The following is a 22,367-nucleotide window of genomic DNA, read 5'->3' as shown; positions in this document are numbered from 1 at the left end:
TAAATATCATGTTGGAATTCCACTCCTAAGGATCTACCCAAAGGACACAAAAACATTGATTCAAAAGAACACATGTACCCTATGTTTACTGCAGCATTGTTTACAATAGGTAAAACCTGGAAACAACCCAAATGCCCATAAATAGATGACTGGATCAAGAAGAGGTGGTACATATACACCATGGAATATTACTCAGCATTCCAAAAAGATAAACTCATGCCATTGCAGCAATGTGGATGGAGTTAGAAGGAATTATGATCAGTGAAATAAGCCAGAAGGAAAAAGAAAAATATTGGATGGTTTCATTTATAACAGGAATATAGGGGAACCAAATTAAAAAAAATAGAAAAAAAATAGTAACAATACAAAACACCACAAAACAAAAACAGACAATTATAAATCAGAGACATCCTATAGCGGAGGGGGAGGGAAAGGATCAGAGGGATGAAGGGAGGAGCACAGGGGACTAATGTGATGGTGCACGGGTGCGCATTGGTGAAGGAAATTCTATGGGGGCTACACCTGAGGGGGCGGGGGAAGCAAATATTGTTTAAAAATGAACAACGATGTAAAAAAATACATAGAAAACAAAAGAAAAAAAAATATCATGCTTGAATTGTAAATGGACTAAACAGCTTCGAGCTCCTGTAGGTGCCATTCGAGGTTTTGGAGATCATTCAGGACTGTAACAGACCAATCCGAATTGAGCTTGACCGGCACTAACAGCTGGAATTGTAAATGGACCAATCAGGTTAGAAAGGTAGGGACCTTGAAGGGGACATAAGCCAAGGTTTTGGAGGACTCATCAGATAGCTTCCCACAGATTCATCAGGATTCAAACCTTTGCAGACAGACTCATTGGGGAGATTTGTTGGGACTCTGATCTCTGCTTCAAACTGAAGCTTGACCTCTGCTCCTGTGTCCAGTGTCTCTGAAAGAGCTGTGTGCTGTTGACTTATTCCAACAGCATCTCTGAGAGCTATAACACCGGCAACTGGTGCCTCTGGCACCACCACCAGCTGAGGAGCACTGCTGACCTGTGCTGAGCCATTTCTAAGAGCTGTTCACCGTCTCTGATCCTCTGGCACCTCCTGGTGCTCTTGCCGCCAGCGCTGTCCAGTCTGGCCTTCATATTGCTGCTGCTGGCTGCTGTGGTGCCATCTCACTCACGCCACCTGTGATCACCTCCAGCTCTCACCGTGAGTTGGATCTTGTCCTGCTGCTTTACAGCATGCCACCAGCTCCAGGCTCTTGTCAAAGGGACAGTGCCATCTTATATGAGCAGCCTTTGGACTACTGGATGCTGTGGGCACAATCTGGATCAGGACTCTTTGCCTTTTATGGCCTTAGAAACTCCCAATTTCTTTCTCTCTCTCTCCCCTTTCTAAATAAACATTATTATTGCATCCTGAGCCAGAGTGGCATCTTGCAATTGTGAGTGCATGGGTGAGAACCCACAAACAGGGAGCTGTCCCCTAAGACTTTGCACTGTTTTAAGTCAAAGAATCTGAGTCCTGCAGCAGATTTCTAGGACCTAGAGAAATCAGCTAGAAAGAGTCCATTACTCTAAAGCCCTGAGATACAAGAAAGTGGCAGGAGCAGGAATAACTGACTTAAGACTAGGCAGTCTGACTTGTGTCAACTCCAAAATTTAGGGCAGACGTGTATCTGTAGCCCTACTTTTTGGAAATCCTTCAGGGCCCAAGAGGGAAGATGCAAAGGGATTAAAAACCATTTGAATGGGCAATGTGGTGGGTTCAAGTGCAAGAAGCACTTGGTTTCTTGACAGGATGACCTTGGTGCCTGGGTTTACTTCTAAAGTGTGAGTCACTTGTAAGTTTCTGACTCTTGATGATCAGCGACTATTTGTCTAAGGGAAAGGTACTTCAGTGTTTACAGGATAAGACTCTTCTAGGGAATGTCATTTTGACTAGCCCCCATTATTCTTCCCCATAGCCTATTTCTAATGCAACAACAGCAATGTGGGGCTAGATGCTGGGCATCAGAGAAAATCAAATACATCTCACAAAAGAACTTTGGTCAAACCTCAGGGCTCTGTTTCTGGCTTGTTAGAGTTGAATGGCCACTACAGGGAGGCCTTGAGTCAGGGAGAAAGACTTCTGATGGATGGGTTAAGAACAGGGCAAGGACAGGTGGCCTATTCTTGACAGGTTAGTTAAAACAAGACGTTAGAGTAGATCAGGCTCTACTGGCTTTTTAATCCCTAACTCTGCACTCATTTACGAGCCCTGTCCTGCCACCAAACCAAATGATGGCACACCACTGCCATCCCCCCTATTGGAAATTGCTCTCAGGATCACCCAATCCTGCTCTATTAAAGTACTTGTAGGACACCTGAGAGTGGAGAGACAGAGGAACTCACCAGAAGGTCCCTGGAGGCCAGGAGGTCCTTGAGGACCCGGAGGTCCTGGAGGACCAGGTGGTCCCATAACAGTTGTTCCTGGAATTCCAGGAATCCCAGGAATCCCTGGGGGCCCTTGGGGTCCTGGAGGTCCTGGAGGTCCTGGGGGACCATTGGGCCCAGGAGGTCCTGCTTTCTTTCCTGAAAAATAAGATTCAGTGTTATATTTGTAGTTATTGATAGAGAGTGTACTGTCACGATTTCACAGACTTATAGTGACACACTTTCACACTTCCAGTCAGCCCTTTGGGAGTTCCTGCTGTTAAAGAGGTAGGCAATATGGCGCTAGATGCTGGGCATCAAAGAAGATCAAATTATCTCAAAAAAGAACTTTGGTCATCTGTCTCTCTCTTTCTCTCTCTCTCTTTCTCTCTTGCACACACACACACACACACACACACACGTGAGCATACACACACACTCCCTAGTCCCTTTCATGAATAATCATTTACAGAACTGGGTTTGAAGGTCTAGAAATAAATGGCCCTCAAGGAGCTCAGTCTAGTGGGGAACCAGACAGAGTCACAGGATAGTTATTCTATATTAGCAGTAAAGGATACAATGCTGAAGAGTTCAGGGAAGCCTTCAAAAGGGAGGTTGCATTTGAACTGAGTGCAAAGCATCAAAATCACCAAGTGGCCAGACCTATGGGTCATTTTGTGGTTCTTTTCAGAATGGGCTATTGTTGAAGAATGCAACTTTCATGTTTACTTCCCAAATTGGTGGACTTGCTGTGAATGCAAAGGAGCTCAGAGGACAGCCTGACCTTAGGAACACCACCTGCTCAGGGAAGGCTTCCTAAAGGAGCCAGGATATACAGGAAATAGAGGTGGGAAGAAGGTGGTGCTAGTGGGGAATAAGGAATGGGAAGGTGTTTGGGAGAGGAGGAGGGGTGGGATGTGGAGGTAGGTGAGGCAAAAAGAGGAGGGGGAAATAAAGGTAGAGGAAGGGAGGGAGAGAGACACAGAAAGAGAAGAGAGAGGGGGGAAGGTAAAAGCAGAGATAGTTGAAGAGGAGGTAGGAGTCAGATTGTGCTTTCTTAGATGACCTCTCTCAACCCTATTTTAAAAGATCTCTGGGAAAGGAAATTCTGCACACTCCCTTGGTGACATGTTCCAATGTTTATCACCCCCTCATTGTTAGGAAGTTCTTCCCTATATTTGACTGAAATTCGTCCTGTGGTGCTTTAAACCCTTACTCTATTCTCTTTGTAGATAGAGAATAGTCTCCATTATATACATAATAACCCTCATATACTGGAAGACACTGCCACCTATCAAACTTTACTGTTTGTTTATGGATCACATAATTCATCACTTACCGGTCTCAGAGATAGTATGTGTGCAATGAACAGGGGCAGGGCAGTCTTCTGTCCCATGTCCCAAGCAAGCAGGAAATAGAGTACAGCAACTTCCATTTTTATTTAAACATTCCAGCTTCCCAGAATCTTTCCTCAGAAGCCCTGTTCTTGAACACATTATTAATGAAGTCCACCGACTCCTCCCTGTCTCCTTCTCACTATCTCTCCAGGGCAGTCTCTTCACTCCTAGTCCATATTCCAGCCCTTCCAATAGTCCCACCAGGATGTAGTTATGTTGATTGTGTCACACTTGTGGCCTTCAACCAACACCTCTGGCTCCTCCTGTTCACATCCTCTGTTCTCTGTAGTTCAATTCCAGCCCTGCAGGTGGTCACAGCTGACTGTTCTTCTCCTCCCTTTACCATTTCCTTACAATGCTGTGGAAGTCCCAGGAGTGGGAGCCTTCCGCCTGACTCCATCAGGCTGTCTTTATGTGGGATAATTCCTTAGTTTTAAATACAACCCTCTCAAGTCTTACTTTAAACATTTTACTGATTCTGATCCTCTGTTTTCTAGATTCTTAGGTGGGGGAATCCTGTTCTGATTTGTTAGGTCCTTCATTAAGAGCAACACCACATGTTCAAGAAACACAATTGCCATGGTAACACTACTCAAGAGGTCAGGAGTGCAAGTCTAAACACATCTGCATTTGGAATGAAACAACGGGGTCTTTGTGGGGCCCCTTGCACAGGGAGGAAAAGGAAGGAAGAAAGGTCCAGAGAGCCACCCTCCAAGGCAGAGTCCCTGTGGCCTTAAAGACCTGGAGGCAAAAGCTTTGGCATTTTCCCTGTACTTAGCAGCAAAAGATTTGATCTGTTGTTTCTAGAGTTAGCCAATTTCAAGATACTGAACAGGAAAGTCATCTCCCTTCAGATTTGGGCAGCTTCCAAGTCAGGCTTATTCAGTGCTCAAGTTTCCATTCTAGCTAGTGTAGTGGAAAGAACACAGAATATGTAATCAGGAGATAAGGCTGTAAGCCCCAGCTCTGACATGGATGCACTTTGGGCAAATCCCTTCCTCTCCCTGAGCCTTAGTTTCTCCATCAGTGAAATGAGGAGGTTGGCCTCGATGATTTCTTTAAATTTCCTGTCCAGACTAATGTTCCATAAGGGAACGACTTAGCTCTGGTTGTCCAGGAACTTCTCTAGTCTAGTTGTAAGGCTTGCCTTTCTGTTATTGTTCTCTGGGTGCCACAGACAGAGGATGGTACGTACTGTCCTATACCCAACATTTGCAGGCCAAATAGTGGTTTTTGAGCCAGAAGGTGTTCTGTGGCTAACACAAACTTCAGTGTCAAGACTGTGAGTCTCCTGTGATTGCTAAAGCAATTTTGGAAGAATTAGAGCCAGAAACTTCCCCAGTCAAAGAGAATAATTGTTGTAGTATAAAAACAGAGAATGTTCACTTGTGAAAATATTAGAAGGCATTTGGGAAAAAGCTCCTGCTGTGATTTAGCTATGTAAAAGGGCAGCTGGCCCTTTTACTCCTCTGCAACTAGGTTTAGTCCTATGTGCTCCTTATACTTGCCTGCTTACAGAAAGTTGGCCCAGAGAGATGCTGTACAGGATGAACCATGAACCAAGAGAATGACTTTATGGGACTGAATTCCGTCTCCAGATTTCCTCACTTTAACAGAGCGCTTCATAATATGGAAGCCCAGAGACATTTGGGCTTAGAAAGTTATCATGTATAGGTCTTGGATGAAAGAATATATGCATTTTTGTTTGAAGCCAAAACTCACAAAAGGGGCATTTCCAGAATATTTTAGCTAAAGCCATATTTTTGAGGGAACAACTACAATAGAGAAAGATATATATATATATATATATATATATATGTGTGTGTGTGTGTGTGTGTGTGTGTGTATGTGTGTGAGAGAGAAATAGAAAAATAGAAAGTGAAAGAGAGAATGGGCAAATGCTTATTTGGGTGGGTGAGTTATAGGAAGGGGAAAATTCCATTAAAGGATGGAAATTTAATGAACAACTCATTTTACCTCTACAAGAATATGCCTATTCACTGTGTCCAAGAAAATCTATATTAAATGGCTTCAAAACCACTTTCAGCTAAAGTAGGTATTTAAGGCCTATGTGCATTCTCTTCCCAATAATGGACTGCATATAAGGTAGTCGTGCAAGGGAAGTGATCTGAGTCCCTGCTAGAGGTGCTGGATTCTCTGAGTTGTAATTCTAGCACTTCTAGCCTAGACAATTGCCTTCCACTGCCCCTAGGAGAATGTTCTCTCAGTGCTTATCCACTGGATAACACTGCAACTGGGTGTTGCTCCCTACCACACACATGCCCATATCTGGTAAGTCACTCCCTGTTGCCCCTAACATGCCATGTTCTTTCATGCCTTTGTGAGATAGGAGTGTGCTACTCCCTTTGCCAGATTGTCCTTCACCCTCTCTTTTCTCATCCTTCAAATTCCAGGTCAAATACTTCTGTCTCTGTGATGTGCTCCCTCACTTCTCTAGAGAGAAATACTTGTTCCTTCTTTGGGCTCACACAGTGCCCTGTTCATGCTTCTGCCATAGTATTGTTTTATGGTGCCCTGTAATTACTTGGTGCACTTCCACAATTTCAGCTCTGCTGGGAGATTGTTGAGGACAGGAACCATTTTTCTCCATATCTGGATCTCTGCTCTTGACAGCTATGAGACGGTAATTCACTGCCTGGTGAATGAGTGAATGGGGAAAGAAACGAGTAGCTGTAACCAGAGGTCATCCCTGGACTTGTGTCAGAGGCAGACGGCGGTATCCTCATCTAAGTCAGGTGAGTGTCCCAGGCTTGTCATGATTTCTTCTAAAGGGATGTGCCAAGAGTTAAAAACTACATGCTTGAAGTCAAATTCACTTTCTTAGTAGACAGGGTATCTTGGTGAATGCCCAGGCCCCGAGGAGAAAGCTTTCCTTACTGACTCCAGCTCTGGCTATTTTCTAACTTTTCTCAGCTCAGGTCTTCAGGAGGTCAGGCTATCCCTCAGAGAATGTGTCAGGGACACAGGTTTCCCAAATGGATCATGGTAGCTCAAGGCAGAGTATCCTAGTGCTCAGAGAAATGATAGGCAGTGGCGAGAGCCAGTCTTTGGCCTAGTGTGGGGTTAATAATCTACTCCACAAGGCTCTAGAAATCTTAATAGGTAGATTAATTTAACTTAAAGCATTTACATTAAAAAATCATTAATTTCACTTTATTCCCCTCCCAGGTCAGAACACAGAAACAGAACATAGTCACTTAAACTGGTTCTGTAGTTTGTTCTTTGAGAACATATTTCCTGATCCTATTTTTCAGAACCTATTCTGTCTTTGTGTTCTCCTCTTCAAGTAAGCAAGCACTTGTACAAGCCCTTGGGTCATGACAAGTACACTGGGGACTTTCTGACCCAACAAAGGTACAATGGAACCACTCAACTAGAATTTTCTTTGAAAAGACTAAAAGAAAAGAGTAATACTCCAGCCGAGTTTTTTCACCACAGAGAAAATGGTATTGAAACTCCAAGGCAAGAAATATGTTCCCTATGTGAGAACTAGGACAGGAACAGCTCTTATACCAATAAATAGGGTACTGACATTTCTCAGGTGGTAGTATACCAAACGAGCCCCTGCAAATAGTCTCAGGACTTCAGTCATACTTGAGCACTAATTTGATAAAGGAGATTTTAAAAAGGAGAAGAGAGAATAGGGGAAAGAGCGAGAAAGGATGAAGGAAAGAAACATAAATTGAATTGTATGGAAGAGGGAGCAAGAGAGAAAAACAAAAAAACTTTCATATGTTGCTAGAGAAACAATTTTATCTTTCATGGATCATCACCAAAGAACAATTTCTATTTCTTTTCCTATGGAAGCTACAATGCTCAAGAATATAACGTGTGATTGAATAAAATAATAACTGGATAACCAGTATTGAACAATATAAAAATCCCTTGCCCTTGATTCGTTTTTCTTTTAATTTTAGAAAAGACATGACAGTGACTTTATAAAATCAGGAGCTTAACTTACCCTTTTTCTTATTTTTAACTGGACCTGTTGAAAAAAACAAAAGAGAAAATTAAGTCACTGGAAATTGATGGAAAGTATTTATTTTCCGAGACAGTCACAGGAAGGACCCCCAAGACACTGCACAGTTGAGGGTGCACCACACCAAGGGTCAGGTTATTGGCAAGGTATCTCCCCATTATCAAACCTCCCCAGTTTGTTTCTGTTTTCTAACTGTTGTAAAAAAGATATAAGGAAGAGTCTTCCCTAAGGAGAAAAATCTTTCAGGCTCAGTTCTTTGGAGTGAGGGAATGGGTACTTCTGTATAAAGATGAAATGCTCCCAAACGCAGAACTCAACAACCTTAGGACGGCATCCCATTAATTCTGCGTGTCCTGAGATTGAAGAGTCATGAGTTCAGGTGAGGAACTGATGTGAGGCATCATGCGTTGAAGCTGGAAGGAAAAAAGGGTCATTGTCATGGAAGAAGCAGAGCAGTGGCAGTTCAGTTTTTAGTCACTTTCCTTATCATGAATTAAACTGTTACTTATTAAAACAGTGCAACTCTAATTCATCTGTGTGGAGGGCACATGCACTCCCATTGTAATTTTCTGTGTTAACGATACTTTGAAAGAAATGTAGACAGTTTCAATAGCGAAATTATGAGAATTTTCTTGTGAATTACTTCCAATGGAAATATTGTTAATCTATTGGGGCACTTAGAAAATCCAAGTTTCTCTCATATAGTTAGGTGATAACCACTCCCCAGACACACACAGTTTAGGTGTCTTCTTCCTGGGGACTCCGCTTTCTTTATTCTATAGGCGGACTTGACTTTATTTAAATACAGGTATTTAAAATTTGTTCCAAAATCCCATGCAGATACCATTGGACAACATTAAACCACTGTCAGTGCCCTCAGGAGCTTACAAAAGGAACATCAAGTGTTTGCATATTATTTTATTTTATAAAAAAACCTACCGCTATCTATCATTTGACTTCATCCTTGCAACAATGATATCTAAAAGAGCAGGCTCTATCAGAGGCTCTATCTCAGCTGGCACAATCAAAGTTAATCAAGTCTTTAATCTGGAGGGTTGCCAGTGTGGCCGTCGAAGCTCAAAACGTCCCTGGAAAAACCAATGCCTGTATAGACTTCCCGGGCAAAGTAGTTTCATGTGCAACAGTAGGTATTATTATAGGCAGGGGATGTCTTTAGGTTGGCTTCAGCAACCTACTACCCTTTAAGGTCATGACTCTCCATTTGCTTAGCCTCTTTTTTTCCTCCCTTTCCTCTCCTCCTAGTCTTCTGTCTACTTTCCTTCCTACCTATCCATTATGTTTTTTAAAAACATGGAGGTTCTGGCAGAAAAGTACAACCAGGAAGCACAGAAACTACTGACTAAGTGGCAGCAACTCAACTTGAGAAGGGTCACCTCCTTCAACATGAGTTTCGGGGAAGGATTTATACAAAAAAGCCCAGCTACCAGTCAGCTACCTCAGCCCGTCAGCTACTTCAGCCTGGGAAAGCATCAGGATAATGGCTATTGAAGCCATATTGCTCTTTCGACAAATTGGCTTTTTAGACAAATAACCCTAAGTTTCTGATCATTTCCACTGGTTAAAGGTTTAGCACTGCTACATCAAACTTCAACGTAGTCTTTGAGGAAATCAGACTACCAACAAACTACTGGTCCTTACTGAGCATGCCTGTGGAAGGTATGCATAACAAATAATGAAATACAATCTATTCTCAAAGAATATTTGGATAGGAATATACTAAAGAGGGGAAAGGTAAGAAATTATAACTAAAAAATAAATGCACACACCAAAATTCCTGGAGGAAATATGACCTAAATCCATAAGTAAAAAGAGGGAAAGAGAAGTTCAAATGTGTTTTAACTTCTATTATTTTTATACCAGAAATACTCATTACACAGACATAAATATATATGGGTATACATATATACATAAAAAGGGGGAGCAGAAAGGAGACAATAGCTTATAATAACAATGTACAAATAACCATTAACATTTTATTCCTATCTAGAATTTTCATATCTAAATATGTATTTTAATAAGATCAAATAAAAATGTATGACAACTTTTTTTCTATGTCAATAACTATATTTCTATATTGTCATTTTAAAATATGGATATACCAGAATTATATAGATAACTGCTTATATTTTTTCTAGTTCTTTTTAGGATTCTGTTTTTTAGATTTAGATCTTTAATTAATCTAAATAGATTAATTAGATTTGGGTATACACTACTAAGTATGCAGCTAATTAAATTTAAAAAAAAAAATCCTAAATGACCATGAATGTGAAGAGTGCTGAGAGCAAGAAGCGCTCAACGTAAGTCCTTTCTTCCACTTCATTTTGTGTCACAGAAAAGCTCTCAGAGAAGTTCTACATAGTATCATCCCTTGAGAAAAAATAAGGCTGTAAAAAGTATATCTAAGATTGTGATTAGATTGTATTACATTACCCACAAATGCTAATCAGTGCATCATCTCAGCAGTATAAGAGTTCCTTCTTGTTCTGATATGCCTCACTTTGGCTAGTGAATAATTCTTATGAGTTTCAACATGAAGCTCTAAGCATTGACTCTGTATCTGGCATATCTATTTCTTTCTAGAGGCCTTTGTAGTTTTCCAGCTTCCAGAGAGAAAATGCCAAGGAAATAGAGCTGTTCTGTACTAGATCTGAGCATGTTGACTTAGAGAGAGAAAAGTAACCTCTCTTGAGTTCTAGAACCTTTTAGATATATTAACTTATTTTTCTCTATTTGTTCCTGAAACTTTTTCATACCTATTCAGAACACTTCCACTGTCACATGTCTATTTCTATGGTAACAAGCTGCATTTCTCTATCATTCCAATTCTCTTTATTTGTAATGGTTATGCTTTCTGCAGGAAAACCCTACAAATGCATCGGATTGGGCCAGACAGCTGGGCAGTCCCTGGGACTGTTTCAACAGGAGTAAACTTGATATCTGATAGATTTTAATCAATATGGGCAGGCAATTCACTGTCTGACACTACAAAAAGGGGGTCTTTAAAAAAAAGGGTCTAGCCAGATTCTAGTGCTGACTCAACCACAAACTGACCACAAAGCAAGTGATAGTTTTTTAATGATTCTTTATCTGCTAAATTAGGGAATACTACATACTTTATCTGCTAAATTAGGGAACACTATATACTCGTCTCTATTTAAAGTCTTGGGTTCTGATGAGGATAAATGACATAGTAACTAAAGATAACTGATATGAGTGTGTGTATACACAGACATATAAGTTGAATATAGATGTGCCATTTAGATCTTACAAAGTAGATATTAGTGTGTTTATTTTATAAATATAGGTTCAATATATTGCACAAGGTCATGTAGCCCATAGGTGTTTCGGATTAGGCTGAAACTTCAAAAAGATAAATACATGTTTTATTAGAGGTATTTTTAAAATTTAGAAATAAATGTACTTCTAGTTTCTGGTTTGACATGTCAAAAGCCTGGAAATCATCACTCCCATACTCACAGCAAGGAAGAGGCTAACAACTTAAAATTAACAGTTCTTAAGTCTATCCATAGAATTAGGGTCACAAGGCAAACTTGCTGTTTTAAAAGAGGAAGAGACAGACAGGTGGATACAGAGAATCACAGCTTACCAGAAGTAGAGGCCTGTAGCTAAAGCCAGTATCAGTAAGAGCACTTAAAATTTATAATTGACAGATTGCCAGAGGTTTAGTATGGACTAGTGTACAAGCTAAAATATTTAAGGCATCCAGTCTTACCCCTTTAATGAATTTCATCTTCATGAGCCCTATTAGATTCTCACTGTGAAGACTGGAGAAAAATTCCCCTGCGGTAAGCAGAAAATATCCACTCTGAAATATACTCAGACCTTTCTATTGTCCTTAACAAGGAAAACAATTTTATCAGATCCTAACTGGGGTTTTTCCAGAGCCTAACTGACCTGGAGGAGAGGAAATAACCAACTCAGGGACACCTAAAGATCAAGATCTAATCGTAGGACTATAGAACTTGTCCCCTTTCCTCATACTTTATTTCCATATCAACAGGTCTTTCCTGTTTAATAATGATGGGATTACAGCTAAGAGAGCTGGAAATTTCAGAGCCTACAAAAGGAATCTCCAGGGCCACCCAAAAACAACAAAAGGAGACTAAATCAAGAACAACAGAGGAAATTGTAGCCTCTGACACCACAGCTAAGCAAACAGTAAACACAGATTAACTCTTCATCAGATAAACAGAAAACCTTCCAACTAGAGGCCCATCTGCCTCAGTTAGTTAAACCCATTACAGCATGTCCAATTTTCAGCCAAAAATTGCAAGGCATACTAAAAGGTTAAAAATATAGTCTGAAGAGACAATCCAAGCATCAGAAGCAGACTTGTGACAGAGATTTTGGAATTTTCAGAGCTGTAATTTAAAGTAACTAATGATTAATATGCTAAGGGTCCTAATAGAAAAATTGGACAGCATAGAAGAAAAGATGGGTAATATAGGCAAAAAGAAGAAAACTCTAAAAAAGAATAAAAAGGAAATGTTAACCCACACAAATATAGTCAACTGATCTTTGACAAGGAGCAAAAGTAATCCAATGGAACAAAAAGAGTTGTTTCAACAAATAGTGCTAGAACAACTGAACATCCACATGCAAATAAAATTAATCTAGACACAGACCTTATGCTAATCACAAAAGTTAACTTAAAATGGGCCTCCCCCGGTGGCGGTGGCGCAGGTGGTTGCACTGTGAAGCTGTCCACAGACCTCTCCTGCTGTGCCCGCTGCTCCCCTCAGCAGTGTATTTCAGTCATCTGCCTTTCTTGTTCCCCGCTCTATCTCTGGTGAATCCTTTCACCCTCCCACGCATCTGGCCTGTACCCCGGTTCTTGTCTAAATAAATAAAATAAATCTTGTATAAATAAATAAATAAATCTTTTAAAAAAACGTTTAAAAAAAAAGTTAACTTAAAATGGATCACAGACCTAAATGCAAAGTGCAAAACTAAAAGATCCTAGAAGGTAACATAAAAAAATCTTAGATGACCTTGGGTGTGACAATGACTTTTTAGATACAGCACCACAGAAATGTGATAAGCTGGACTTCATTAAGATTGAAAAATTCTGTTCTGTGAAAAACAATGTCAAGAGAATGAAAAGAAAAGGTACAGACTGAGAGAAAATATTTGCAAAGACATAACTCATATAGAATTATTATCCAAAAATATACAAAGAACTCTAACAATAGAAAAAAAAAAACAATTGAAAAATGGGTAAAGACCTTAACAGACATTTCACCAAAGAATATATACGGGTTGCAAGCATATAAGAAAGATACTCCACATCACATGTCATTAGGGAAACACAAATGAGATACTATAACACATCTAACGGACAAATCTGGAACACTGACAACCCCAAGTGCTTGTGAAGATGTGGAACTTCATTCATTGCTGGTGGGGATGTAAAATGGTAAAGTTACCTTTTTACATACAAATAAAATTAATCTAGACACAGACCTAACGCTAATCACATGTCATATAAACAGAAATGTTATATAAACAGAAATAAAAGAAAACTCAGAAAAATACAGCTTGGCGGTTTCTTAACAAAAATAAACATACTTTTACCATATGATTCAGCAATGGGCTAATTTGGAATATTGGAATTTCATAAGAAGCGTTGTCATATAACGAGAAATGTTAAACCCATTTAGCATGTATGTGAATTAATAGGAGTATTCTAGAAATCATGTTAAACTTTAAGTCTAACATGTACTGGTGTAATATTACTGGTCAATTCTGATTATTACTCCAAAATACTCTATGTCACAAAATAGAGCAAACTTCCTTATCAATTTGCGTTATGATCAGATCTAATTATGGTCATATTAAAGTCTTCTTGCCAGTTCTGGTAAAGATGGTGTCAGAGTGAAGTCCTTGTTTACCTATGGGGGAAAATAAACCAAGAAGTTCAGATAGCCAGAAGACAGCATGATGGGGGCTGAAACTGGAGTACCTCACAATTGTTACAGAGCACAACAGAAGGGACATGGACAAATTTCATCTTAAAAAGGACAAAGGGTGAGTGGAGGGAGAACTGTACGTCAGGAAAGAAACAGGTTCATATATGCACCAGGGATGGGAAAGCTGAACGTTGAAGGGGAAGATGGGTATGAAGACTGTAGGGAGCCAGGTAGACAGGGAACCCCAGAGATGTGAAAAAAAGCTCAGAAAGGTGCAATAAATCCACCCAGTTCTCCCTGGAACTGGTACATATGGGTGGAAATGGTACCAAATAGATAAACTGAGTCCATGTTGGCACACACCAGGGTTGTATAAGAAGCCCAACTTGTAAACAATGGACTCTGGTCTGAGTCACAAAGAAAAGGAACAACAACATGGACAAACCAGCACCACTGAGCAGCAATCCCCAAAATGATAGGCCCCCATAGGATTCCCTCCATTCACAGAAGACCCAATTATACATTAGCTCGCCCTGTCATGCATCACCATCTACTGGAAAAGTGGAAGCTCTCCATCCTTAATTTTCAGAAAGTAATGGGTAACAGGACCACAAATGGCAATAGGAGCCCTGAGGGGGAATTCTATAAATCTCTATAACAAAATCACATGGGCATGGAAGACATTTTCTTCCAATAATATACAAAGAATCCAAGATATCCATGATAAAGAAATTCACAGAAATTAAAGAAAGCTCAGAAAAAAAAGAATGCCCTGAGGAATGAATTTAATGAGCAGAAGAAAGAAATTGAAGTTTTAAACAAGAATAAACAGAGTTGCAGGATGTAAAAAGATTAATAGAGGAAATTTAAAAAATTCTGGAGAGAGCTATTGAAGTATAATAGATCAAATGGAAGATTGAATCAGCAACCTTAAGGATGAAAATACAAAAAGAATTCAGTTGGAAGAAGAATGATAGATAAGTAGAAAAAAGTAAATATTTCAGGAGTTATCAAAATCCATGAGTAAAGGCAATATAAGAAAGAGGAGACAGGGAAGTGATAACTCATTAAAAGACATAATAGAGGGCCTCGCCGGTGGCGCAGTGGTTGAGCGCTGGGTTGCGAAGCTGCCCGTGGCCTCTGTGCCGGTTCGATCCCCGGCTGCTCCCCGGCCACCAGAGGAGGGTCCCACATGGCACGCAGACCTCTTCTGCTGCCCTCAGCAGTGTACTTCGGTCCTTCTGCCTGCTCTGCTCCCTGCTCTGGCTCTGGTGAATTCTCTCACCCTCCTGCGCTTCTGACTGCACTGGTATAAATAAATAAATAAACTGGTATAAACAAACAAACAAACAAACAAATAAACAAACAAATAAACAAATCTTAAAAAAAAAGACATAATAGAGGAAAACTTTCCAATCATGGAGAAGAAATAAAATATGCAAATCCATGTACTAAATATATATATCCAAGGGGTTAAGACACAGCACTATGAAGCTAACTGTAGCCACTGCAGCACAAATTTGATCCCCGACCAGGGAGGTGACCCACATGGTGCAGTAGACCTCTCCTGACTCGCCCACTGCTCCCCTCAGCAGTGTAATTCAGTCAATCTGCCCATTCTGTTCCCCACTCTGTCTCTGGTGAATCCTTTCACCCCCCCCACCCACACCTCTGGCCTGTACTCCAGTACTTGCATATATAAATAAATAAATAAATAAATAAATATATATATTTTTAAAAAATACATGTACCAAATCCATGTACTAAAAGTACATCAGGGTGCCATAACAAAATGAGACCAACACAAGACACATACTAGTGAAACTATCAAGAATGCAATACAAAGAAAGAATATTGAAGCTGGCTAGAGGGGAGAAGCAGATAACATATAAGGGAACCCAGATCAGGCTTACATTGGATTTCTCTGAAGAACCACTGTGGACAAGGAAAGAGTGGAATGATGTAGTCAAAATACTTAAAGATAAAATTGCCAGTCAAGAATACTCTATGTCAAAAGGTTCTCCTTCAAATATGAGGGGGTAATAAAGGCTTTCTCAGGCAAACAAATGCTGAAGGGATATGCAAACACTAGACCCCTGCCTCTAAGAAATTTTGAAAGGAATTCTAGTATCTACCTAGAAGATGAGAATATGCACAAAGAAGAGAAGAAGGAAATATAACCACAGAAGTAAAGTCAAAATGGGAATAGCAGCTCTTCATAAATCAACAATCACTCTAATGTAAATGGACTGAATTACACAATTAAAAACACAGTGTATCTGGTTGGATTAAAAAACAAAATACAGGGCCTCCCTGGTGGCGCAGAGGTTGAGCGCTGGGCTGGGAAGCTCCCCGCAGCCTCTGCAGTGCTGGTTCGATCACCGGCTGGCCGTCGAGGGTTCCACATGGTGCGCAGACCTCTCCTGCAGCCCGCTGCTCCCCTTAGCAGTGTACTTCGTCAGTCTGCCTGTTTTGCTCTCCGCTCTGGCTCTGGTGAATTCTCTCACCCTCCCGCGCTTCTGACTGTACCCAGTGCTTATATAAACAAACAAACAAACAAATAAATAAATAAACCAAAAAACAAAATCCAATTTTCTGCTGTCTATAGAAAACACACCTGAGCTCCAAAGATAAATATAGGTTAAGGGTAAAGGGTTGGAAAAATATTCTACAAGTGAATGGGACCCAAAGGAAGGCAGAGACAGCTATACTTAGATAATATAGATTTCCAGTAAAAAAAGGTAAGAAGAGACAGGGATGGACACTATATAATACTGGAACAATACATCAACAATACCAGAAGAAATACACTCATCTATATATATCTCTATCACTATCTCTATATATATACCAAATGAGACACATTTGTGTCAAAGGACTTCAACACTTCACTTTCAAAAATTGACAGATCAACCAGACAGAGAATAAATAAGGATATAATACCCTTAAACAAAGAATTAGAGCTCATGGGCTCAATAGACATTTATAGAGCATTGCACACTAAAAGAGGTAGACAAACATTCTTCCCAAGTGCACATAGGCTATTCTCCAGGACTGATCACATATTGGGTAACAAGACAGCATCAACAAATTCAAGAAGACTGAAATCATACTATCTATCTTCTCTAACCACAAAGGTATCAAGAAAGAAATAAACCACAAAAAGAAAAGAGGAAAAAAACTCTAATATTTTGAGACTATTAGGTTAATAAGGAAATAAAAAAAGAAATGAAATAATACCTTGAGACTGATGACAATGAGGAAACAACCTCCCAGAACTCATGGGACACAGCAAAAGCAGTACTAAGAGGGAAGTATATAGCAACACAGGTCCACATCAAGAAGTAAGAAAGAATGCAAATAAACAATTTTATCTTCTACCTTAAGGAACTAGAAAAAGAAGAACAAACAAAACGTAAGTCCAGTAGAAGGAAGCAAATAATAAAAATTGGAGCAGAAATAAAATAGAAATAAAAAAGATAGTCTAAAAGGTTAATCAAACTAAAAAGATGGTTTTAGGAAAAAAAAACAACAAAAACAAAATAGACAAACTTCTAGCTCAGCTCACAAAGAAAAGGAGAAAAATCTCCAATAGGATCAGAAATGAATGAAGATAAGTAACAACAGACATCTCAGAAAATTTCAGAGGATTATGAGTTTACTATGAATATTTATATGCTAGTAAGTTCAATAACCTAGAAGAGAGGGACACATTCTTAGAAATATACAATCATCCAAGACTAAACATGGAAGAAATAAAAAATTTGAACAGATCAATTACAAGCAAGTAAACTGAAACAGTAATTAAAATCTCCCCTCCACCAAAAAAACAAAACAAAACAAAACAAAAAACAAACAGTCCAGGTCCAGATGGTTTCACCAGTGAGTTCCACCAAACCCTCAAAAATGGGCTAATATGTATCTTGCTCAAACTCTGAAAAAATTGAGGAAGAGCGACTGCTTCAAAACATATTTTGTAAGGACATCACGCTGATACCAAAACCAGACAAAAGACATCATAACAAAAGAAAACTACAGACCAATTCCCCTAATGAACATAGATCCCAAAATCCTCAACAAAATCTTAGCAAACTAAAATTCAACAATGCAGTAAAAGGATAATACACCACATCCAAGTGGGATTTTATACCAGGGACACAAGGGTGACTCAATGTCCAAAAGTCAACCAACATGATTTATCACATCAATAAACAGAAAGATAAAAACCATGTGATCATATCAATATATGCTGAGAAAGCATCTCATAAGACTCAACATCCATTTATGATGAAAGTCCTAGAACAAGTGGGGATTAATGGAACATACTTCAACATAATAAAGGCCACATTAGATAAACACAAAGCTAACATCATTCTCAATGGTGGAAAATAAAAAGCTTTTACACTAAGGTTTAGTTTAAGACAAGAATGTCCAATTTCACCACTACTATTTAACATAACATTGGAAATCCTAGCTAGAGCAATTAGACAAGGAAAATATATAAAAAGAACCCAAATTGTGATAGAAAAAGTAAGGTTATCATTAGTTGTCAACAACATGCTAATATACACAGAGAACCTTAAAGATACCACTAAAAATCTATAGAAACAATAAATCAGTTCATCAAAGTGGCATGCTCCAAAATCTATGCACAAAAATCAGTTGCCTTCCTATATGCAGACAATGAACTAGAAGAGGAAGAAATTAAGAAAGCAATCCCATTTACAACAATACCAAACAGAATTAAATGCCTAGGAATAAACTTAAAGTATGTGAAAGATATGTACAAAACCAAAACAAAACAATAAAAGATTGTTAAAACAAAGAGAAGAGGACACAAAGAAATGGAAACACATTCCCTGCTCATAGATTAGAAGAATAAACACTGTCTAAGTGGACATCCTACCCAAACCAATATACAGAATCAATGCAATCACTATCGAATTTTCAATGGCATTTTTCAAAGAAATAGAAAAAAATTTCTGAAATTCATATGGAGTTATAAAAGATCCCAAATAACCAAAAGCAATTATGACAAAAAAGAAAAAGTGATGGTATCACACTCTCAGATTTCAAAACATACTACAAAGCTGTAATAATCAAAACAGTATCATCCTGGAACAAAAACAGACACACAGAAAAATGGAATAGAATAAAGAGTCCAGAAATAAACCCACATCTATATGGACAGCTAGCCCATGACAAAGGAACCAAGAATATTTACTGTAGCAAGAAAAGCCTTTCCAGTATGTGGTACTGGGAAAACTGGACAGTTGTGTGCAAAGTATGAAAGTAGACTATCTTATATCATACACAAAAAATTAAGCCAATGTGGGTAAAAGACTTGGATATAAGACCTGTAACCATGACATGCATAGAAGAAAACTGGCAAAGCCTTCATGACATAAGCTTCAGATATCTATGGATTAATCTCCAGCAGCAAGGAAAACAAAAGAGAATATAAAGTATTGTGACTACATTAAACTAAAAAGCTTTTGTACATCAAATGATGTTGCTAACAAAACAAAAAGATACCCTACAGAATGGGAGAAAATATTTGTTCACTGTATACCTGACAAGGGTCTAATATCCAACACCTATGAAGAACTTATAAAACTCAATAAGAAGAAAATAAATAATTCAATCAAAAAAAGGGGGGGAAGAAGAACTAAACGGGTATTTTGCCAAAGATGATATACATGTACATAACAGGCACATGAAAAAAAGCACATCATCACGGGCCTCCCCAAGTGGCACAACGGTTGAGCGCTGGGCTGCGAAGCTGCCTGCAGCCTCTGCAGCGCCGGTTCGATCCCCAGCCGCAGAGCGAGGGTCCCACATGGTGCGCAGACCTTTCCTGCCTCCCACTGCTCCCCTCAGCCGTGTACTTCGGTCCTTTTGCCTCTTCTGCTCCCTGCTCTGGCTCTGGTGAATTCTCTCACCCTCCCGCGCTTCTGACTGTACCCAGTGCTTGTATGAATAAACAAATGAATCTCTTTTTTTTTTTAAAGCACATCATCACTTATTGTCAGGGAAATGCAAATCAAAACCATAATGAGATAATACTTCACAACTCTGAGAATGGCCCGTATCAAAAAGACCAGAAAGAGCAGGTGTTGGTTAGGATGCGGAGAAAAAGAAATTCTCTTACACTGTTGGCAGGAACATAGACTGGTTCAGCCGTTATGGAAAACAGTATGGAGGTTACTCAAAATATTAAAAATGGATCTACCATATGACCCAGCAATTTCCCTCCTAGGTATCTACCCAGAGAACACAAAATTACTCATTGAAGGGAAACATGCACTCCTATGTTTATGGCAGCACTATTTACAATAGCCAAACTATGGAAATAACTTTAATGTCCAAATATAGATGAACGGATCAGGAAGGTGTGGGTATATACATGATGGAATACTACTCAGTGATCAAAAAAGATAAACTCCTGTCACTTATGGCAATGTGGAAGGAAATGGAGAGGATAATGATAAGCAAAATAAGTCAGAAGGAGAAAGACAAATACTAGATGGTGTCACTTCTATTTGGAATATAGAAATACCAAACAAAGGGTCAGCAAAAGCCAAGCTAACCACAGACCCTAGAAAGCTTATTATAGAACTGAAGCTACCAGAGAGGCAGAGGAAAAGGGAGGGCTGAGAACCAAGTGGGGAGGGAGCACAAGGGACTCTGGGATTGGTCGTGGGTGCTGAGGGGGGAGATCCTATACCTCTGAAACACAAGTAATGTAACCCAATATTAATTATAAAAAAATCTTTTGCCATATACAAATGCTATTTACTCTGATTTGTATTCAGAGAAATTCACAGGGGAAAGACTCTGACAAATACTCTAGAACTATAGGTTTGTCATGGAATTATAAATAAAAAAAATTGGAGAGCTTATGGGGAAAAAAACTGGACTCATAATTGCTAACAAGAGATTTAAGATTTTGTACATGGACTGAACTATGGAAGACAGATATCATTTTTAATGATTTTTGTTTGAAATATTTTTGTTTTTCTTTTTCCAGAAAATTCTGATTTTGGAGATCTGAAACAATGGTAAGTTAAGTCTTTTTGTGAGCAGAACAGGAACATTTGTTTTCACCTTCTCTGACTGCTCAAAATGTGAACTTTTAGTACTGGTATTTTATATGGCAATGTGTCTATTTGCATAAATCCAATGATACTCTTCTTTTTCTGTACATTAGACTACTGGAAACATGGTTGTATTGTTAAATATTTGATTGGAATGTCATAATTGAGACCAGACTTCTTTCAGGAATTCAGATTGAACTTAGAGCCTTGAAAGTCTGAATGACTGAATGAATTGCTTTCAGGGTTCCAGGTCTATCAGGGATAGGCTAAGGATGGTAATCTCTTGGCAGACCTATAAACCTCAACATTTTAGGACATTGAGAAAAAGAGGAGTTTACCCAAAAATACAATGAGACCTTGGCACAGTCCTGTGTCCTGAGAGGCTTACTGTTGAGAGCTCAATATCACTCATGAAAAGTTCCAGTGAAGCAGATAAAAAATCCTTAAGGTTACATTTTGCTTTTATTGTGCTTATCAAAAACAAATTGGACAAATTTATTAGAACTAGATTTCGTAAATGAGTTTTACTGTAATTATTGGTAGAACTGGAGTGAAGGTGGAGAAAGATATATTTTTTTTTTAAAATACCAGATTCTGGTCTTCTTAGTCATTCTCAGGTTTTTGATTTTTACCTGTGAACTGAAATGGCTATTAAATTTTTCTAATAATTGACTATTAATTTCCAAGCTAACATTCCCAGTTAAATTTTTGGTTTGGATTTATTGAAAACTAAAATTGTATTTTTCTGAAACGACAGAAGTTGGAAATGGAGAACTTTGTCAACTTTGGAGAAACCATCAAGATGGCTATGCCTATACATGAACTTTGCCGTTTTCCTAAATATGCAATATTAGCAAACTGCAAACGAGGAACCCACTGCCTGCCTTCACCCCATCTGAACATGCTTTAATCTCCAATATCTAGAAATGTCAACTGGCTTCCCTTAGGATTCCCAACTGAACTTGTGGTTTGTCTCAATCTTTAACCATTTTCCTCCCCATTTTAATAGAAACATCTTTTTTTAAAAAAAAAAAAAAGATTTATTTATTTATTTATACAAGCACTGGGTACAGTCACAAGCACGGGGGTCGGGGGGGGGGGGTGGTGGTGGTGAGAGAATTCACCAGAGCCAGAGTGGAGAGCAGAACAGGCAGAGAGACCAAGTACACTGCTGAGGGGAGCAGCGGGCGGCAGGGGGGGTCTGCACGCCATGTGGGACCCTCACCCGGTGGCCGGGGATCGAAACAACACTGCAGTGGCTGCAGGCAGCTTCACAGCCCAGCGCTCAACTGCTGTGCCACCGGGGAGGTCCAATGGAAACATCTCTTATGGCATGCAAAATATAGACTTAATTTTGGATCCACCTACAAGAAGGCCTCCAAAAATTGGACACAACTCTTTTAATTGGACTTACTTATTCTTTGAACTAAGAGATTGGTTCTATAAAATAACTGATCAACTCAACTTCTGAATTGTAGAACTTCTTGAGAAGTTCCAAAGGCAGAACCACAAGGGAAT

At 39.3% G+C, this 22,367-nt stretch overlaps 1 protein-coding gene across 9 annotated transcripts in view; it reads right to left on the bottom strand.

The window, feature by feature from the left end:
• Nucleotides 1-22,367, bottom strand: part of EDA (ectodysplasin A) — a gene marked incomplete at its 3' end in the record, with an annotated part of 486,468 nt that overhangs the window by 6,617 nt on the left and 457,484 nt on the right. For 6 of the 9 annotated variants that reach the window (XM_084258458.1, XM_084258459.1, XM_084258461.1 and 3 more), the window contains exons 3-4: nucleotides 7,784-7,807; nucleotides 2,384-2,563 (exon numbers count right to left, since the gene is read on the bottom strand). In XM_084258458.1, coding sequence (XP_084114584.1) covers nucleotides 2,384-2,563; nucleotides 7,784-7,807 — 204 coding nt within the window. Of the gene's footprint in view, nucleotides 1-2,383; nucleotides 2,614-7,783; nucleotides 7,808-22,367 lie in introns of all 9 variants that reach the window. The other 3 variants (XM_084258460.1, XM_084258464.1, XM_084258457.1) reach the window with 2 other exon arrangements.

This window comes from Talpa europaea, assembly GCF_964194135.1.
Source record: "Talpa europaea genome assembly, chromosome: X".
Lineage (NCBI taxonomy): Eukaryota > Metazoa > Chordata > Mammalia > Eulipotyphla > Talpidae > Talpa > Talpa europaea.
The sequence above is the reverse complement of the archived record's forward strand: the minus strand, read 5'-3'. Positions and strand labels throughout refer to the sequence as shown.